Source organism: Lactuca virosa, chromosome 2 (assembly GCF_052849685.1).
Source record: "Lactuca virosa cultivar CGN04683 chromosome 2, Lactuca_virosa_CGN04683_v6, whole genome shotgun sequence".
Classification (NCBI taxonomy): Eukaryota; Viridiplantae; Streptophyta; class Magnoliopsida; order Asterales; family Asteraceae; genus Lactuca; species Lactuca virosa.
In genome coordinates, this window is record NC_136427.1 from 210,231,370 (window position 1) to 210,252,810 (window position 21,441).

Below are 21,441 nucleotides of genomic sequence, written 5' to 3' on the forward strand. Positions count from 1 at the left end.
ATATATATATATATATAATCCTCTGGTCCAAAACTCTATTGCAACAAGCCCAAACTCCAGGCCCAAAATGAGACTTAGCCCAAAAGTCCACAGTGAGGTTACGCGGGGCATACCTCCCTTGGTACACTCAGCGTACTCACGAATCCAGATTAGCCATCAGGGACACTTGGTCAGTACGCAGGGCGTACTGGAATTACGCTCAGCGTACGTCCCAGTTTCACTCTTTCTACTCATTTGGTCTTAATCAGTTAAGACATTGGATCATATCACAGATTTGGACTCCCTAATAGCTCTTACTCCATAAAGTCAGTGACTTTAAGCCTTTGCATGGCTGATAAAGTCCCAAACCCAAAATACACTTACTCTTTACTCCCAAAAATGCTCATATCTCATGCATGGAGAGACCTTGACGACCAAGATCTCATTTTTTTGACTCCAAACGACTAAAGCATCTATGAGGACATATATTATACTTTGGAGTTCATCAAACTCATAAAGTTCCAAGCTTGGGACATAAAACCCTAAAAATGGACTCAAAACAAGAATTAGCACAACAATGAACAAGTTTCGAACTTGATACCTCTCGAAGATGCACCAACAAGTGTATAACTCATATCCAAAAGCTAGATGCTCAAGCTATTCTCTTTCAAGGCTCATTCTTCTTCCAAGGACAAACATAACAAGTCATCACCCCACTAGATCCACATAAGAAAGCCACCAAGATTCAAACTTTATGCTTTCTCGAGCTAGATCAATATGATTAGGGCTTGGATCCACAAGCTCCAAGCCAAGCAATGATTCCTCAATGAACTCCTTCTTCCACAATAAGCACCAAAAACTTCACTAAATCACCAAAAAGCTCAAGAATCACTCCAATGGAGGCTTAGGGTCGGTTTCTAGGGTTTAGAGGGATGGAGTTTGAATATATTAGGGTTAGGTTATGAGATAAGGAGCTTAAATAGGGTTCAAGACCCTAAAATAGGGTTAAGGTCTGATTGGCGTACACCCAACGTAAATATGGTACACCCAACGTACTCCGAAGAACATTCGCGACCATCCTGGTCAGTACGCCCATCGTACTGCCTTCTTCACTAGTACGGCCCGCATACGGTTTGTGTACGCCCAGCGTACTCGGCTAACCCTGAAACCACGAAACTCCGAAGACCATAACTTCTTCGTTATAAATCCGTTTCCGACGATCCTTATATCCACGAAAAGGTAAAGAGAAGGTCCACACTTCTATCAACTTTATTCCTCCTGAAGCCCACTCGAAATCAGATCCATATTCATGAAAAGCCCGCACCAGCGCCTTTAACAATACATTTGGGCTCTAAAGCACAAACCGAACTCTTTTATCACACAACCTACCTTACCCACATCCCAAAAATGGCCTAAACCTTTCTCCTTCAAAGCCTCAAAACCTTCTCATACTCGGATTAAGGCCCACAGACCTTAAATCACAAAACAATCCGGAACAGGATGTTACACTTTGCAAACTAAAAATACAAGTTATGTCACTAAAACATATCTAAGCTTAAAAATCAGCTTTCTACAGAACAGTTGTGGTCTGTTCACCGACTGTTTTTCCCTACTCAGACTTGATATATTTCAAAACTATTCAATATGCAAATATTTCAAGCCTATACCTTTTTAAGGACTACTCGCATGCGTTCATACGATTTTTCTACAATTTATGGTGATTTTTACAAAACTGCCTATCATTTCATAACATTTTTGGACCAGTCTGTAAAAATGAACGTTTTCACTCTGGTTAGGAACCACTTAAGGCCAGATAAAAATATTATGGACAAAGTAGACTCATTTTATAAGCCATGAGAGTTTACGGATCCAGATTTCGACTTACGATGATTTTTCTATAATTTTTCTAAAAACACGGACAGAAAAGTCAAAAACTAGAAATTGTCTTCATCATACTAAATGTTTTTTTTATACCTGTGTGTGAATGTAAGTTTATATGTTATAATCATCTAGACATGATAACTTACATGTATTTATATATTTGAGTATATAAATGGACTTAATAAAATATTTATAATAAACTATAATTGGTATAGTTTGAGAATCACAAAATCACACTATCATTTCAGAAGAACCATATAATATTTCAATGGTATAAATTATTTCATTTTACAAGAAAAATGAGTCATAGTTCACGTAAATCGGTTGATGCTCTTGTGAGACATTCTCTTCACCGTACCTACCTAGCGTACACTTTAATTCCTGCATTATAACCAGAGTCTCCTGGAGGGAGAGCAAGATAGTTGTGTATAGATCTATACGGGATTGACAACCCCACACCTAAGTTGGTCGCTACAGTTAGACCGGCAAGTGTAGGGTGACAAATGTCTACTAATTCCGACGCCTGAAGAACGTCGTTCAGGCATATCAGTCATGCTAAGCATGGTTATAATAACTCACATAGGGATTAACAAAATTACTCGGTTTACGGGGTAACTTACACTTCATTAGTTTTATAAAAAGATAAAACTACATGCTATTTCTCAGTACAACATAACTTACATTTTTGGTCTTAGGGTTTAAGACTACATTTTACATTTACGAAAATATTGGATTTTCGGGTAACATACATTGTCATTTTACAAGGAAAAGATACAAAGGAAACACATACATTTTAGTATTGGGTATAGGACTTACAAATCGTTTTTAAAGAAAATATCGGATTTTCTAGAAGTATACAAAAACCATTTTCACACAAAACCGTTACAAATCCTTCTCATACAAAATGTTTATGAACTCACCAACTTAATTGTTGACACTTTTCAAAATCACTTGTATTCTCAGGAAACCAGTAAACATGTATTCAAACCATTTTGAGGGTCGGCGTCGCTGTCGCATGTTTTCTACTTTTCAGTTATTTGTATTTAACTTTTGAGCAAACAAAGTTTGAAAACAATGTAAACTGGAATTCTTAATGTATGAATGGTTGTGTTGCTATGTTTCATTTATATTCAATTGTTATGATACGGTGAAATGACGTCATCCACCCTCGGACGTTTCCGTCGTTCCGGTTCGGGGGTGTGACACATATCAGCAACTAGCATATAATCATGCAGATCTATCTCATACCCAACATATCAATGTATAGCAGGATATCAATCCAATGGTTCGGCCTTGGTGCCTTCGACCCGCAAGTACAGTAAGGAAAACTCACCTCACAGTCTGAACAATATCTGATGAGGTCCCGACTCTGAATCTCATCTCTAATCGTCACCTATTCATCCAATGACCAATTCTCAAACACCATTCAAATTACTCAAAATACCCCTTGGTCAAACTTGGTCAAAGTCAAAGTCAAACCGATCAAAATCAACAAGTCAACTGAGTCAACCCAGCCGAGTCAATCCAGCTGAGTCAACTTAGTCAAGTTGACACATAACGTGTACGCGGGGCGTACCTAAACCTTGACCGCAGACGGGCGAGTTGACCTCGTACGCACTGCGTACTCAAGTTACGTAGGGCGTACGCCCAGACTTCTCAAAGCTTCATTAAAAGTTTAATGCCTTAAGCTCTTACGTCCAAATTTCAGATCCAAGGCTAAATCATCCCAAAGAGTCATAAAGTTTCCAACTTTATGACTTTGCATGTCCATTAAGTGCTTAACTCAACATCTTAATACATTAAGACCTTGTAATGAATGCGTGGAGCAAAATTAACCGTTAAGACCCCATTTTTATGACTCAAGACCATTCCTAAGGTCTGAAAGGACGACTTAATGGGCCAAGATCAGGCCATGCTCAAGAATCACCATTTTGGGACCAAAAAGTGACTTAAAAGAGTGAAATGTCTAGATCTACAAGATGGAGTGGCAAATATGCAAGCTTTATACCTCCTTGAGGTTGCAAACAAAGATGAAATCCCAGATCCAAAGTGCTCTCAAGCTCCAAGTTCTTCTCACCACCTCATTTTTTCTCCAAGAACACTTCTAAACACTCTAAGGGCTCCAAAATGCTCTCCTTCTCTTAGGGTTTGTTTGGGGGATCGATTTCACAGAATGAGGCTGAGTAAGAATGAGATGTAAGGCTATAATGATGCTTAAATAAGAGCCAAACCCTAAAAAATAGTGTTTGCATGATTCTCACATATGCCCTGCGTACGAGGTGTACGTCCAACGTACTAACGCGCGCCCTAGTACGCTTAGCGTACGCTCAACGTACTCCCCAAAGTCCAAATTTACCAAAGTGCCACTATGGGCCCTTTATGCACTTTTTCTTTTACTTAGGGACCAAAATGCAATATAATCCAATTATAAGGTCAAAATTAGAAGTATCTCATCAGTGGGATGTTACATATTTCTTTCGACTCTCTCGAGGGTGATCGTTGCTTTGTCTTCATTGTTTTTTTATCATACATGTGTCATGATTTCACCTTATTGAAATAACGGTTTTTTCATGGCTTTCAGATTGCCCTTCGAACATCCTCTTTTAACGCGATGCTTGATTCTCCTTTGCTTTCCTCTTCAAACTTTCATCGATAAATATTGGTTCAAATGGTTAGGGATGTAAACAAACTAAACGAACACAAACAAGACTTGTACACGTTGTTGGTTTAAATTTAACCGAACCAAAAAACGAACACATATAATAAACAAACATATTTTCTTGTTTGTATTTATTTGTTTAAAAATTACATTGTTTATGTTTGTTTAATAAGATGCCAAACAAATATAAACAAACAAACATAAACAAACACAAATAACATAAATATTCAAACGTGTAATCGTCCATAATTAAAAGAGTTATACGTAAATCCTAGAATACAAAACACCCAAAATCATGAAAGACCTCAAATATAAAGATGAAATATGATCTTAATCCAAATATATTATCGAACAAAAGTAAATGAACGTTTTACAAATAAATATAAATGAACATTCACGATTATAATTGAAAGAACGAGAGCAATGTTCATATTTGTTTGTTTAACGAAACAAACAAAAAATCATGTTCATGTTTGTTTGTTTATATAACAAAGAAACATAAACAAACGTTTTGACAAATGGTTAATCAAACGTTAGGTTCATTTACAGTGCTACAAATGATAATAATTGGTTAATATAAAAAGTTAACAATAATCTACCTATCATAAAAAATAAAACCTAAATATGTCACATGTCATATCTTTTAAGCATAACGGTGTCACATATCATTTTTTTAGTATTTATTATTATTATTTTATTTCACTTGATATAAATCTCATATTTTAAAGAGCTTATTTTTTTAAATTTTCATTTAGGAATAATAAAATTTAGAAGTTAATTTGAATTAAAAAAATTTAACAATAAATTAGAAATGTAATGTTTTTTTTTTTTTTTTTTTTAATGTTATTCTGATTTGTTAGCCGTATAATACACGAGTTTATAACACTACTAGAAAACTTGGGCAATAGCTACAACACAATCCATAGGTATTCAGTTGGTATAAGGCAATACCTATGGATTTGCTATGGAAAAATTTTTGTAGCATAAACGCCCGTGAGAAATTTATACCTATGAATTTGCTACGGACTAGCTACGAAATAGCTACGGCCTATTCTGTAGGTATAATACCTACAGATTAGCTACATAAATGAATTGCTACGGAATGCCGACAGGTGTGAAGTTTGACTAAAATTGAATATTTTCCTACGTAATAGCTATAGAAACACATGACTACGGATTTCCTACAGATTACCCCACGAGAGTTGAGTTTGACCAAAATTGACATTTTTCCTACAAAATAGTTACAGAACCGTTTAGCTACGGATTTGCTACAAATTAACGACGAAATTCCTACAACCCACATTACCTATGGATTTTCCGGGTATTCCGTCACCGATTACTTTTTATCTAAAAAAAAACAACAAAAAATTATAAAAATTCCATTTTTTATGGCCAAAATATTGAAAACCCCCATTACGTTAAACTTATAATAATATTGAAATTCTACGACAAAACTAATAACATTACAATTAAACCAATAAACATCATCTAATACATTAAAAAAATATCAAATACAAATACATATTACAAATAAACATTGTCTAATACCACATTAAATGTGTCTAGTAAGATATAAAAAATTTCCTATTAGAAATGCTATAAATAACAATATATCTTCATTTTGCGACAAATATAAACTATTTAATATATATTTTTATTTTTATTTATAATGATAATGTATTTATATTATATTTCTCTATAAAAATATATTTATATTTCATTATCGTTGTGCAATATACTATGTTGAGTATCTATAAAAATACACGTTGTATTACAAATAAAAAATCTTATGCTAAAAACTGAAATCCAGAAAATTAAAATAAAATATAATATTATTTCGATTATTTTAATATGATTTCTTATTAATAATTATTTCAATATACTTTATCGCTGATGATTATTTTAATATAAAAGTATCATATAATAATAATAATTATTATTAAAAATAAATGACCAAGGACCGAGCTGGTGGACAAATTAGCGGGGTCTGATTTCCCTTTCAAATGGGTTACATTTTAGTTATAACACATTATTATATAAATGATTAGTAAGAATAAGATGGTGCAACAACCAAAACAAAAAAAAACATCAACTTCAATTAACAGAATTCTAGTGTAGTGGAAGCCAAGAAATGCTCATAGTTAATTTAATCTTTTTTCTCTCTTATAAGTCTCAATATCTCATTGATTTTATGAAGCATCTTGTATTGTGTGTTTTGCATGCATGTTCTTTTAAGGTTTGTAAAACACTAAAACTTGAGTTTGAGAAGATGGACATGGAGGAGGGATTGGTGGTGAGAGGGAGGGTGGAAATTGATACACGAAAACCATTCAATTCAGTAAAAGAGGCTGTTTCTTTGTTTGGAGAAAAGGTTTTAGTCGGCGAGGTTTACGCCCACAAACTCAAAGAGGTACTCTCGTTCCCTAAATAAAAAAAATATGTTTTTTTTTTTCGTATTTTTATTCTAATTGTGCATTATGTTTCTTAAACTACGTAATTTGTTGAAGTACTTCAAAAACATCGTTTGTCATTTTACTTTATTTGATCATTTTGTGCTCACTATTGCATAATAGCAAAAGGTCGACATTTTATACATCCTTTTTAAACAAATATGGGTGTAATATAAATACAAGACTTGTATAAAATCATTTTCTTGATCTGCCAAAGATAAAGTTAACAAGTAAAAAATGGTCGACATTGTAAGTTGTAAATTTGTAAGTACAATTAATCCGTAGATATGTAATTGTTTTTATAGAACAAAACTGATTTACTTGAATTAATAATGTATCTTGGCCAAATTATTATATGATTCATTGAATTGGGAAGTTATAATTGCGGTGAAAAATTATTTTTTATAGATGGAAAGTGTAGAAAGGGAAAACAACCAACAACGAACAATAGTCGGACTTGGAGAAGTAAAACAAACCTTAGAAAAGGCAAAAGACGAGGCAAATTTAATGACTGATTATCTTACGTCGCTTAAACAACAACTTGAAGAGACAAAATCAGAACTCGACCAATTGAAGTCAACAAGAGGATCCAATCCAAATTATCAAACACCCATTAACCCTGAAATAGAAGATATCAAATTCATGGAAAACCCAATACCAACTCCTATGAAACCGTCGACAAATGTCAAAAACGAACCACATGATGATCAACATTTGTTTGAATCCAAACAAAACAATTTGGTTAAGTTTGATGATTCTCCACCAACCAAAGTGATTGTTGAAGTGCCAAAAATGCAAGAGATAAATCCTTCCTCCTTCAAGACCAAGAAAGCAAAAAAGAAGACCCTAATTCCATTACTTAGTGGGATTTTCTCCAAAAGAGGGTGATCAAGAAGAAAGTTGTCAAATTAAGATTTTCCACCCAAGTTTGTTACTTCAACTTGAAATATCGATTTGATTCGGTTTGTTTTCTATCATTTGTAAGTCTCGTATAAGAAATGTCAGGATTTACAAGCAAAATTGAAAATGAAACTAATCAAACCAATCAACCAGAATGTTTTCCTTCATTCTCTTTGAGTTCTATGTCAATTCCCATTTTGTAATGTATTGGAAATTTATGAAAATTAATATAATACCATTGCTAGAAATTTTACATGCATTTGTTATCTTCTTGTTAATAACAATAAAAATAGACACAGCTCATTATATATTGGGCTACATTTTACATGGGCTGAAGCCTTAACTATCTGAATCAAGAAAAGAAGCTATTGACTTGACCCATCTACTTTTTCCAAACCACGGAGGAGACGTCAGACGACGGCGACATGGTGGAATCCGGCGAATAAAACCCTTGTTCCGTGTATAGCCCTCGTTTTCGAAAATTGAAGACGTTGTTATATTTTTGAGAAAAATTCAGGTCGAGAATAGAGGTATTCCGATCGCTTTTCCTTAAGAAGCTTGTCCATGGCAGGTGAGTAATTTAATCGAATGAGTTTGAACTTGAACATGATAGTAGTGTCTTGTTGATAATCGAGTGGGTTGGATGATCGTCCTCGTATTGTGTGTAGGTGGACAAACAGATGGAGAAGACAAGGTATCATTGGAGCTCACAGAGGAAATCATTCAGAGCATGGAAGTAGGCATGGCCTTCCGTGATTATGTAAACCTCTCTCCCTATAAATTTCATTTCTAGTTGAAAAATCTATGGTTATTTCACGAAATTATCCTTTTTCCGACGAATGTAGTATGATAGCGTTGAGATTGGAGTCCTTGCTAATTTCCAATTCGTAATCAATGCCATTACTGAGACCTATATAGCTCAATGCCTGCTTCATTTCATCTGCAACATGTAGTTGAAATTCACACAAAATTGTGTGTCTGTGTGTGTGTTGGGTGGTCAAACTTCTATTCAAAAACACCTACCATATCTTCATCTATATTATCATATATCAGCAACTGTGTTATATCATATTGCTGTGTTCAATATAATCATATCAATAAATGCATTTTCAACCTCCTGACTTTGGTATTGCATTTGAAGTTTATATGCATTGTTTTCCATATTCTTTTTGTTATCATATCAATGAATGCATTTTCCATGGCACTTTCTCGATATATAAGTTCATTTATGCTCATAAATTTGCACTACACTTTTTCAAGTCCTTTAAGCAAAACACTGAAACAAAACCTTCATTTCTTGCAGAATGGTAGAATAAGTTCAATGGATTTTCACAGGACATCAAATTATTTGGTGACTGCTAGTGATGATGAATCCATTCGCCTCTATGATGTATCTAATGCAACGTATGTCATGTGTTTTATGTCTATAAACTTTCTTGATTTTCTGTTTCTTTTATTTACATTGAATAATCTCTCATTCACAGATGTTTAAAGACAATCAATAGCAAAAAATATGGTGTTGACCTAGTTTCCTTCACTTCACACCCCACAACTGTTATATACTCCTCTAAGAATGGATGGGATGGTTAGTATATCTATAATTCTATATCATTATTGTTTTTACAGGTGTGCAATTTACTAATTACTTGTATTTATCTTTATTTTATTTGCTAATGCAGAATCTTTACGCCTTCTTTCCTTGCATGACAACAAATACTTGCGATACTTTAAAGGTCATCATGACAGGCATGGTTTGAATCTCACATCATATTTTGTTTTACTTTCATGTAATTTTTTATTATATTACTTAATATTTTATGTTGGTGATTCTTCCAGGGTTGTATCTCTTAGTTTATGTGCTCGAACAGAATGTTTTATATCTGGCTCTCTTGATAGAACTGTTCTTCTTTGGGATCAAAGAGCTGATAAATGTCAGGTTGTCTTATTGTATATGTATGTATGCATGTATGTATGTGATTTATGCTGATTAAAGATTTGGATTTAGGGACTTTTACGTGTGAAAGGAAGACCAGCTACAGCTTATGATGATCAAGGGCTTGTATTTGCAGTTGCTTTTGGAGGGTCTATAAGGATGTTTGATTCTCGGAACTATGAAAAGGTTAATAATTGAAAGTTGTATTTTGTTTTGTGAAAATTGAAATTTTAAGTGATGAGTAATTGACTTAAGTTTTTGTCTCTTGAAGGGTCCTTATGAAATATTCTCTGTTGGTGGAGATGTATCTGATGCAAATGTTGTGAAATTTAGTAATGATGGTAGACTTATGCTTTTGACAACTAAAGATGGCCGGATTCATGTGCTTGATTCTTTTCGTGGAACACTTGTGAGTATCTTTACTATATCAAAATGTTATTGATTATTTCACTTTATAGTTATAACTATTCTGGATGTTTTACTGATGAGATTTTTTTTTTTTATGTTTTGTGCAGTTGGGCACGTATAATGTAAAGCCTGTGTCAAGTGATTCCACCTTGGAGGCCTCTTTTAGTCCCGAGGGAATGTTTGTAATATCAGGTAGTTCAAAAGTTCTACAATAGCGCCCACTTTGTTACATATGACTAGACAGGACAAAACAGGTTGTACTGTGTTTGACATGTAGTGGAACAAAATTGATGTTTGTAGGACAAAAGTTGCAATATTTTGTCACGCACCCAAAAAAAAGTGGAACAAGATGGGACATGGATTTGTTCTCGATCTCGTTTGTGCAAAAGACGTAAATGCCCTTCTCATTCTCATTATCGGAAATAGCACTAGAAAGACTGTCTAGTCCTGTCTTGTCCAGTCCCATGTCCCATGTATAACAAACACAACCTTCGGCTTTGTTTGTTAAATGGGACTGGACGGGATAGGATTAGACAAGTTTTCTAGGGCTATTTTTGATGATGAGGATGAGAAGGGCATTTACGTCTTTTGCACAAATGAGAGATCGAGAACAAATCCATGTCCCATCCTGTTCCACTTTTTTTGGGTGTGTGACAAAAAATTGCAACTTTTTTCCTACAAACATCAATTCTGTTCCACTACATGTCAAACACAGTACAACCTGTTTTGTTATGTCTTGTACTTTACAAGGCCGTAGGGACTAATCAGACTGTTGCTTTTGCAGGTTCAGGTGATGGTAGTGTCTATGCTTGGAGCATTCGGAGTGGCAAAGAAGTATGACTCACTAACTCTTTTAAAAATCGCACCTTCTCTCCACACTCCCATAATTTAAAAATAATAATAATATAAAAAATTGAGCTTAGAAAGGAAAAGTATAATTCAGACTTCATATGCTGCAGTCCAGGATTCTGTTCTATCTCGTTGCCATGATCAAACCGTGGTTTTATGCCCTAACTTAATGCAAAACTATCTCCTGGAATTTCATAAAATTCAGAATTGGTAAAACAAAAAAGTAGTTTATTGGGGGTTTTGGACACTCATCATCTTTATTAACAAGAGTACACAACGTAAATATTAAAAAAAGGATAATCTCTAAAATGACCAACCGGGAGGTGATCGAGCACCTTTTGAATAATTATCACAAACTAACCATCAATTTTGCAAAAAAAAGGAAGTTGCAAAATTACTTTTTGTTTTTCGCGAAAGTACTTCATGAATGGTCTACACTAGAATTGGGCAAAAAAAGGAATTTCACAAACAAATGAGATATCTGCAAAAAAGGTAATTTCCGCCAGAAAAAAATCATGCAAAGAAAAATGAATTTCACAAAAAAAGGGATTTTGCTGAAAACTAAAAAGTTTGTTTTGTGGTGGGAAGTGGGAACCATTCATAAAGTATTTTCGGCAAGTCTTTTTTTTTTTTTTTTAAATAATTAAAATGGACGGTTATTTTGTGATAAATGTTCAAAAAAGAGTCATTAAACACCTATTTTGGTCATTTTAGCACTTCATCCCATAAAAAACCATTTTATTCACACAAATCCCAAAAAAACACTATACTTGGAAAACCGCGACACTTGCAAAAATTGTGGAATATTTATAAGTAAAATGGTTATTTTAAGAGCTAAACCCAACATGATGGTTAAATATTTTGCAGGTGGCTAGTTGGCTGAGCACCGAAAACAACCCCCCGGTAATAAAATGGGCTCCTGGTAGTCTAATGTTTGTTACTGGTTCTTCTGAATTGTCGTTTTGGATCCCGGACTTATCAAAATTGGCAGCTTATATTGGAAGAAAGTAGTACATAAATTTGAGCGTGTGTGACTTTGTGAATTATTAAAAAAATCATAAATATATTATGATTGTAAAAAGAAAAAAAAAAGATACAGCGTACTGCACTCGATGTTTTTTAACCTTACGTAAGGGTAGACAAAGTGAAGGTAGAAAAGGCAGGAAGGAGTCATACGTGTACTTGTACTTTAAGTTTATATGAAAATGGTAATTCTTTTTTTTATATACAAGAGCTTTGGTTTAAAAGGCTTTCAAATCTGACGCCATTAAGTTTCTCCAGTTTATTACTAGATAACATTAACTATCTTGGATCATCATCATGCGTTGACGTACGTCCCTCATCATTTTGGATTTAAATAGACTGAATTTGTAAATTGTTGGGGTTCTGTTGATCTCTTGTTAAGTTATTCTTTTTGCTTAAGAAAAAGAAAAACCTATCTACTATGTTAAATTTTAGAATTATTAATTAAAATATCATATTGGGAGGTCTTAATCTGTGTTATGTCACCAAACAACTAAATTTTTTCAGGCTTTAAGAGAATAACCACAGTTATTGTGAACATATCAGAGTTTATAACTCGTGAGAATGCTTTGTTGATAAAAAACAACTCTAATAAACTCACATGTTTAATTTATTCTTAGCAGAATAATATTTATGATAGATTCATTGTCCCCACTTGATACAACTCCATAATTGTTGGTGCACCGCTTTTTATCTTGTGAGAATCAATGTTTTGTTCGTTTCCGACATAACATTTAACATTTAACTGTGCACATACGAGTCATAATTTTTTCTTCATTAAAGAGTCGTTGGATCATCTATTTCTCTGTCTATTTAAAAGAGTTTCAAGGTTATGTTTTTACATACTTCTCTCATTAATGCAATGTCTTTTTTGACGTCTTTCGATTTTTTTTTTTTTTTTGGAAGAGACCACAACCTTGGCAAACTTTATTAAAACAAATAAAAGAATACAATCAACAATAACAGTTCAAAATGAAAAGATAGTAAAGCAAACAAACATCTATCCTATCCCAGCCAATCCAAAGCCAACAACAGAGCCACTTCCTAATACAATACAATTTCCAACATCTAATCCAAGCTAGAACTATAAAATCCCAACAAAGTCCATTGACAGCCACAACAATAATAAAGAAATACACAAAACTTGTCGACAGCCACTCCAAATGCCCACCAAAACCTCTTAACAACCTCCAGCAACACTTCCCATTCTATCCCCAAATAACATCTATATAATCGCCACTGTATTTGCTCGCCACTGTATCCCCAAATAACGTCTTTCGAATTGTTGGTCATTCATTATGATATTGATTCAATTTTCTTTCCATACAACAAACAAGTATTTCCTTCTAAGTTGATACCGTTGTGGTTAATAAAATCATGAGTAAATTACAGTCTTGCTCCATGTGGTTTGCACGAAATAACACTTTTGGTCCTACTATTAACAAAATAACACCAATGGTCCTTATTAAGGATACTGATAACACCATTGGTCCTCTGAATGTAACCCTGTCTCCTTTTCCATCCATTGGCAACCGTTGGGCAATTAGAGGGGTAATATCGTAAATTACATCACCATTCACTTCACTCTGTGCTATAATTAACTAACAACCCCATCATTTCTTCTTCCCTCTCCCTGATACTCGATCTAGAAGCTTCAACAAACGAAAATGGTGATATGCAGTTGTGGTAAGCTAGCGATTGTGATGACTTCATGGACCAACACCAATCCTGGTTGCAGGTTTTGGTGTTGTGGGGGTACAAGAAACAATTGTGGCTTCTTGGGTTGGCTTGATCGTCCGATGTGTCCATGATCTGTTGAGGTGATTCTTGGTTTGCTTCTGTCAATGAATGAGCTGAGGCGTCAAGTGGCTAAAGGTAAGAACTATAAGTGTCTCTTCTATGGACCGTGGGTTTTCTTTACCATTGCATATCTCTCTGCTATGTGATGAAGGTTCAAGTGATGGTTGATGAATGATGGTTTTTGGGTATTAAGTTTGGGGATTTGTTGTTATGATATGATGTAAAATAAGGTTGTGGGTATGGGATGGTATCTGTTGTGTAATAGGGTTTTCAAGAAGGGTTTAAGATGTGTGTAATGGAAACTGAATCCTTTATAAAATACCTTATGTTCAATCAATGGAGATGAAAAGCTTAAGATAATGTATCTGTGTTTAATTATGTCAATGTGATTTATTTATTGATGTTTCTTTATTCAATGGATTGAAATGTTTCTCAATTTGTATGAAGTAATAAGAATGGGCAGATGATAATGTGTGTATATGCAATGCAATGCAAATGTGTGTATATTAATAAGACTGGGCAGATGCAAATATGATGATAAGATACATTAATCTAAAGAGATTGAATATATTTGTGTTTTAGCAATGTACTCTCATACTTCCGACAACCTGATCATTCAAGTTACTTAATACAGTAGACATAATATGGACCAACCTAATCTAAATACAATTGTTTATAATAGCATCCTACTTTCATTTCTTTGTATTACAAACTGATTTTTCAAATTATTGAATGAATCCAAATAGACTGAATATATTAATGTTTTAGCAATGTACTTTCATAGTTTAGAAAACTTGATCATTAAACTTACTTAATACAATGGACATAACATAACAACCAAGTCACAATTACATATATCATACCAAAAGACTTACATTACAAATGTAAGAGAGTTAAGTTATACATTCTAGAAAAAAGGGTTACTAATACCCACATATGGATGGAATCCATAACTTAACTAACCAAAAGAATAGTGTTCATTACATGACTCTATAAACCTAACAACATAACTTAATTAGCCCAACATTACCACTTGCACCAAAAATACCACCTCCTTGACCTTCACAAGTCCTTGAACTATGTCGTGTTTTCTTGTATTTTCCACAAGTTATAGCAATATACTTCCTTGGTAACTTCTGTGGTTGACTACTAGACTGCTAATCAATACCCCTCCTCCTTTTTTTAGGTCTACCAACCTGCTAGCACACATAATGAATACATTAAACCATAAATACTAGATTAATACTAATTTGAAGGTTAGATTTTATTTACATGAACATGATGTTTTTTTTGGGGGAGGGGGGGGGGTCAACATAGTTGGGATGTCACTCTTTCACCATATTTCCATACCATTTATTGGACCAATCTTAAAAGAGTACATTTGCTTCCATGTACTAAGCTTGTAACATGGATGCACCTAATGTTCCACTACTCCAACATCTTCATTATTCACTCCTATATCATACAATGCAATAACTGAAGGTTTGTATCGATCGAATACACTCAAGTATGAATAATGAATAACAAACAAAGAACAAAGAACAAGATGATCACAAAGATACTTTCACTAAGAAAGAGGGTTCTTAAAAAGAGAACAGGTGACAAAGACGGCACCAAGCTCTATTAGGGTTTAACCCTAATAGTACAATATATACGATTACGAAAAAGGAGATCCCACTATTTTAGGGATGTATACTAATCTATGTAAAGGTGTGATCCTAATCACTAAGATTACAGATCAGACATCTATTCTATATATACAAAGAATATCTTCCTAATATACAAACAGTCACTAAGATCATTGGGTTCACGTTGTCGCTGATCATGCTGATGTTGGCGCTGACGCTGGTGGACAACATGTGGTGTTTGACTCATCAGATCATAAGGTGTGACCTTACAATCTCCCCTATCTGATGATGTCAAAACTAATCTTCAACAAGTTCTTTAGCATTTGCTCCCCCTGAGAGTAAGAACTTTCTTGTGGTTTCAAAACATCTCCCCCCTGAGAAAATGAATGTGTTTGAGTATATAGTTTTCCTTCTTTTGCTCTCCCTTAGATTCAACTCACCCTTAGATAGACAACAGCTAAGTTTTGCTCCCCCTTAGATGTATAACCATATTCTTTCAAGAGTGTTTGCTATTATATGAATGGTCAAATAACATCATAACATAACTTAACATTTCTCCCCCTTTTTGACATCAACAACATAAAAGGATTGATAAAATTAGTCAATGTATCAGAGTTGTATTATCAGTGGATCAAAGTTACAACTGACGAACGGGTGAGATTGAGATGTCTCCTGATAGCATGTGTTTGTGCTATCATTCACTAACATAGTATTACAAAGTCTCATCATCGTATGGTTTTATACGCTGAATCATTGACTTCTTTTCTTAGAAGAATAAAGGGCTAGAATGGGATGATGCGTGTAATACATTCCGGTACAGAATGTACCCATCGACACAGAGTTTTTGAATTCTCATTAGTGTCTGGCTTCATACGATGAATCATAAAATTATAAAGAAGAATGTATGGCGAGAATGGATTGGTGCCTGTGATAAACTACAATACATAGCCTAATCATCAGCACAAATTTTTCAAGCTCTCATCAACATATGGGATGTTATGCTGAATCATAAAGCTTTTAATAAGAATTTAAGGACAAGAAGGGATTGGTGCGTGTGATAGCCTACGGTACATAGACTAACCATCGACATAAAGTTTTAAACTTTTATCTAGGGATGAGCTTTAGAACCGGATCGGTTCGGAACCGAAACCGGTTTTCCTATATTATAAGAACCGGGAACCGGACCGCCGGTTCTAGCGCCGGTTCCGGTTCCGGTCCCGGTTTTTCGGTTATTTTTCAAACTAGAACCGGTTGAAATATTATAGATGATATCTTATCTTCCGGAGCTTGTAAATGATTCAATATTTAACCAAATTATGACTTTTTACATTCTGAATTGAAGTACAAACACTAAATTACATGATGAAAAAAGAATCAAGTAATTTCGACTTCATATGAGTGAGTTATACACATTTTAAAAGCGGGACAGATTCCAAAAAAAATGCTGAAACAGAAAATACGCAGCATTGATATGTTGTCTTCCGGGGTCTATAACTGATTCAATATCTAACCAAAATATGTGTTTTTATAGTCTAAAATGAACTACAAACACCAAATTACATGCTAGAAAAAAATCAAGTAATTCCGACGTCATATGAATGAGTTATGCTCATTTAAAAAAAGTGGGACAGATTCAAAAAAACAAAAAAAGTGCCGAAATAGAAAAAACGCAGCATCAATATTCTTTCTTTCGGGGCATGTGTCTGATTCAATATCTAACCAAAATGTATGTTTGTACAATCAAAAATGAATTACAAACTCCAAATTACACGTTGGACAAAAAATCAAATAATTTCGACTTCATATGAGTGAGTTATGCGCATTTTAAAAAACGGAAAAAATATAAAACCGGTTCCGGTTTTTAGAACCGGGATCGGTTTTCATAAAAACGGAGAACCGGTAACCGAACCTTGTTACCAATTCCGGTTCGGTTCCGGTTCCGAAAGTTCTAATGCTCATCCCTACTTTTATCAGTATGTGGTATATCACAATGAATCGTTAACTTTTATTGAGAAAAAGTTAAATGAGAGAATGGGGTGTTTCAATCACGCTGAGGTGAAATCAGCGTGAATCATAAACAATGTAAACTTATCAACGAGAGGTGGTTTATCTTCTATATCATAAAGTTAAGTTGTAGTCTAGAATTTAAAATTCACCATCAATTCATTTTAAGATGGTACAAGACAAAAATTATAAGGAGATGATAACGTGAGACATGGTCAACACATGAATAGTTAAAGAGGGAATATATAGCTTTTTCAGAAGACCTCGATGTAGCCTTTTTTCAGGAGAATCATAAAAACTGATACTAAAAATCTTTTGATTTAAAGGCTCATGAATCAATTTCCTTTCTTTGAGATATCTACCCTTCAACACTGTCTATAAAAGAATACACAAACATAGTCAAAAACAAAAAAACAAAACACACTTCACAATATACAAATAGAGAGAATGTCTTTAACCAATGAAGTATTGTAGATGGATTCCAAGCTTCATGTTTACCAAGAACAAAGGAAGAGCAAGAACCAGTCTTTGTAACCAACGAGTTAATGGGCTCTAATCTGTGTAACCATCGAGTTGATAAGATCAACACAAGGGAACTCGAGGTTTTACCAGATTATGAGTCAGTAGATGGAAGCAAGACTCACTATATTGATGATGACTGCTTGCATCCATAACAATGAGTGGAGGAGAAAGGGGGTATAGTCAACAAGAAGAAGATTGGATACCAAAATTTGTCTTTACAATCAGAGCTTTCAGAACATTCTCCAAGGCCCCAGATCTTTCTAATTTTAGAAAGAAGAGATGCATATCGATTGCAGACAAGAAATAGATAGATCTGAAAGAGAGAATAGAGAGAAAAGAAAACACTTGTAAACATTAGATACAAAAAGTTAAGCAAGCTACATAAAATCCTTTGTTAAAAGCAAAATAAATAAAGTACTTGTGTTTTTGTGTTTATGAAAGCAGATAAAAGAAAAGTTTTTAAAGAAAACGAAAAGAAAATTAAGTCATTGAAAGCATGCCAAGATCAACAGTCAATTTATTCAGGGTCTTCTCATTCAATGACTTAGTGAAAATGTCATCCCATTGATCAATGGATGAAATGTAGAATAGCTCCACTTTTCCCTTTTGAACTATGTCCCTGATGAAGTGATGATGGATATCGATGTGCTTGGTCTTGGAATGCTGCACCAGATTTTGAATCATCTGGATGGTACTGGTGTTGTCACAGCAAATGGGAGTCTTTGAGAAGTTGAAACCGTAATCTAAGAGCTGATTCTGGATGCAAAGAATCTGAGCACAACATCTTCCAACGACTACATATTCAGTTTCAGCGGTAGAGCAAGCCATTGATGTATGCTTCTTACTGGACCAACTCACAGGTCTATTTCCTAGAAGTTGATCTCCTTCTGAGGTACTTTTTCAATCAATGCCACACCCACCATGATCAGAGTCAGTGAATCCCACAAGCTTGAACTCAGAGTCGCGAAGATACCATAACCCAAGATTGGGTGTATGTTTCAAGTAACGAAAGATCCTTTTTACAACAAGAAGATGGGATTCCTTTGGATAGGCTTGATATCGAGCACACAAGATGGTAGCGAACATGATGTCAGGGCGACTGACAGTGAGATAGAGCAGTGATTCTATCATTCCTAGATATAGGGTTGCATTCACATCAGTGCCAGTTGGATCAACAGAGATAGACACTAATGAGGACATTGGAGTCTTTGTTGGTTTGCTATCAGAAAAAGCAAATCTCTTTAGTATATCTGCAATGTATTTTTCTTGACAAAAGAAGATTCTATCAGTGAGTTGTTTAACCTACAAACCTAAAAATAAAGTTAGTTCACCCATCATGCTCATTTCAAATTTCTTATCTATTACTTCAGCGAACTCATAACTCAGCTTCTCATCAATGGATCTGAAAATGATGTCCTCGACATACACTTGAGCAAGGATAATGAGAACCTGATTGCTTAATGAACAAGGTGTTATCATATTTTCCTCGTTTGTATCCACTCTCTAGAAGATAACTAGATAAAGTGTCATACCATGCCATGGGTGCCTGTTTCAAACCGTAGACAACTTTATCTAGACGATATACATGATCATGGAATTCTTCACTCTCAAATCCCGGAGGTTGTTTCAGAAAAACTTCTTCTTTGAGATCCCCATGTAGGAAAGTAGTCTTTACGTCCATTTGATAGAATTTGAAGTTCATGAATGAAGCACAAGCAAGGAACAATCGTATTGCTTCAAGTCGAGTAACAAGGGCAAAGGTTTCATCATAGTCCATACCTTCCAGCTGAAAAAAATCCTTGAGCCTCGAGTATTGCCTTATTTCTAATAACAATTCCATCTTCATCCATCTTGTTTCTAAACACCCAACGAGTACCAATAATGGTTTTTCCTTTAGGCCTAGGAACTAAAGTCCACACACGATGATGTTCAAACTCATTTAGCTTGTATTGCATAGCCTTGACCCAATCCGCTTCTTTGAGAGCATCAACAACATTCTTTGGTTTGATCATTAAGACAAAGTTGAAAAACATTCATAATTTACTGCTGACTCTACTACGAGTGAGAATCCCGGAATTGACATCTCCAATGGTATGAGATTCAGGATAATCACAAAGAATTCTATGATTTGAATTTTCATTCACATGATTTGGGTCAAAATTTTCTTGATTTGAAGAGTTGGTTTGCTCAGCTTCTTCAGAGAATGAGAATTGATAATTGGATCAATGTTGGGAAAAACAGGCTCAGTGACATTTAGTAATGACTCAGGGACAGGGTCTGATGGACTGAAGGTGAGCTCACTTAGAATGGACGAGGGATGATCTATCCGATCATGAATTGATGAGTCTTCATCGAACGTGACATAAGTAGTCTCGTCAATAATTTTTCTTGAAAGATTGAACACCCTGAAAGCCTTTGACACACTAGAGTATCCCAGAAACACTCCTTCATCAACTTTAACTTCGAACTTTGAATGCTCATCCCTCTGATTCAAAATATAACAGACACAACCAAACACATGAAAGTAGGAGATGTCAGGTTTTCTCCCTTTAAGTAGCTCATAGGCAGTTTTCCCATGATGCTTCACAATGATGGAATTATTTTGAGTGTAAGATGCTGTGTTGACAGCTTTAGCCCGAAAGGATAAAAGGATAACAACCTCAACAACCATAGATCGCCCAACTTTAATGAGTGTCCGATTTCATCTTTCAGCTATGCCATTTTGTTGGGGGGGGGGGGGTTCTAACAACAGAGAAATGTTGAGAGATTCCTGAGTTTGAGCAAAAATCTTCTAAGGAGGAATTTCTGAATTCAGTGCCATGATCACTACGTAATTGCATGGATTTATGGTCATAAAGAACTTCCCATTTCTTAATGAGAGAGATGGTTTCATCAGCAACATGACCTTTCTTTCTAAAAAAGATCACCCTTGTAAATCTTGAATATTCATCCACGATAACAAGAGTGAACTTCTTCCCAGATCTTGACTTTATTGGGACCGGTCCAAACAGGTCCATATTTAGGAGATGATAGGGTTTGGTGATGGAGGAACATGACTTTGTCTTAAAGGATGACTTTGTTTTCTTTCCCTTTTTCAGATGTTGAACATAGTTTATCCTAGACGAACTGCATCTTAGGAATTCCTCGTACAAGCTAACTCCCAGAAATCTTCGAGATGTTCTTGAAGTTCAAGTCAGATAGTCTCTTTTGCCACAACCAGTTTAGATGAGACTGAACATGAGAGAAGAAGCAATGTTAAAGAGAGTTGTCAGCAGAGAACATGTCTAGAACATAAATGTCATTCTGTCAGTTTGCAGTCAACATAGTGACATTCTTTTGATCAATCACTTTTCCTTTATTCTTGTTAAAATAAAATTCATAGTCAGCATCACACAGTTGGCTGAT

General features: G+C 34.7%; 3 protein-coding genes across 3 annotated transcripts; 2 read left to right on the plus strand and 1 right to left on the minus strand.

The window, feature by feature from the left end:
- Positions 1 to 6,733: 6,733 nt before the first annotated feature.
- LOC145156764 (WEB family protein At1g75720-like) lies at positions 6,734 to 8,102 on the plus strand. The gene is made up of 2 exons (XM_079076017.1): positions 6,734 to 6,929; positions 7,378 to 8,102. The coding sequence occupies exons 1-2, from the start codon at positions 6,789 to 6,791 to the stop codon at positions 7,855 to 7,857; spliced, it is 621 nt and encodes a 206-aa protein (XP_078932143.1). The 5' UTR covers positions 6,734 to 6,788; the 3' UTR covers positions 7,858 to 8,102.
- Positions 8,103 to 8,272: 170 nt separating this feature from the next.
- On the plus strand, positions 8,273 to 12,290 carry LOC145160131 (Transducin/WD40 repeat-like superfamily protein). The gene is made up of 11 exons (XM_079079238.1): positions 8,273 to 8,440; positions 8,538 to 8,629; positions 9,173 to 9,273; positions 9,354 to 9,454; positions 9,549 to 9,615; positions 9,706 to 9,805; positions 9,875 to 9,988; positions 10,074 to 10,211; positions 10,318 to 10,402; positions 10,995 to 11,044; positions 11,927 to 12,290. The coding sequence occupies exons 1-11, from the start codon at positions 8,434 to 8,436 to the stop codon at positions 12,068 to 12,070; spliced, it is 999 nt and encodes a 332-aa protein (XP_078935364.1). The 5' UTR covers positions 8,273 to 8,433; the 3' UTR covers positions 12,071 to 12,290.
- Positions 12,291 to 20,176: 7,886 nt separating this feature from the next.
- Positions 20,177 to 20,707, minus strand: LOC145158190 (uncharacterized). Its single transcript, XM_079077124.1, has one exon. The coding sequence runs from the start codon at positions 20,705 to 20,707 to the stop codon at positions 20,177 to 20,179; it is 531 nt and encodes a 176-aa protein (XP_078933250.1).
- Positions 20,708 to 21,441: the final 734 nt, after the last annotated feature.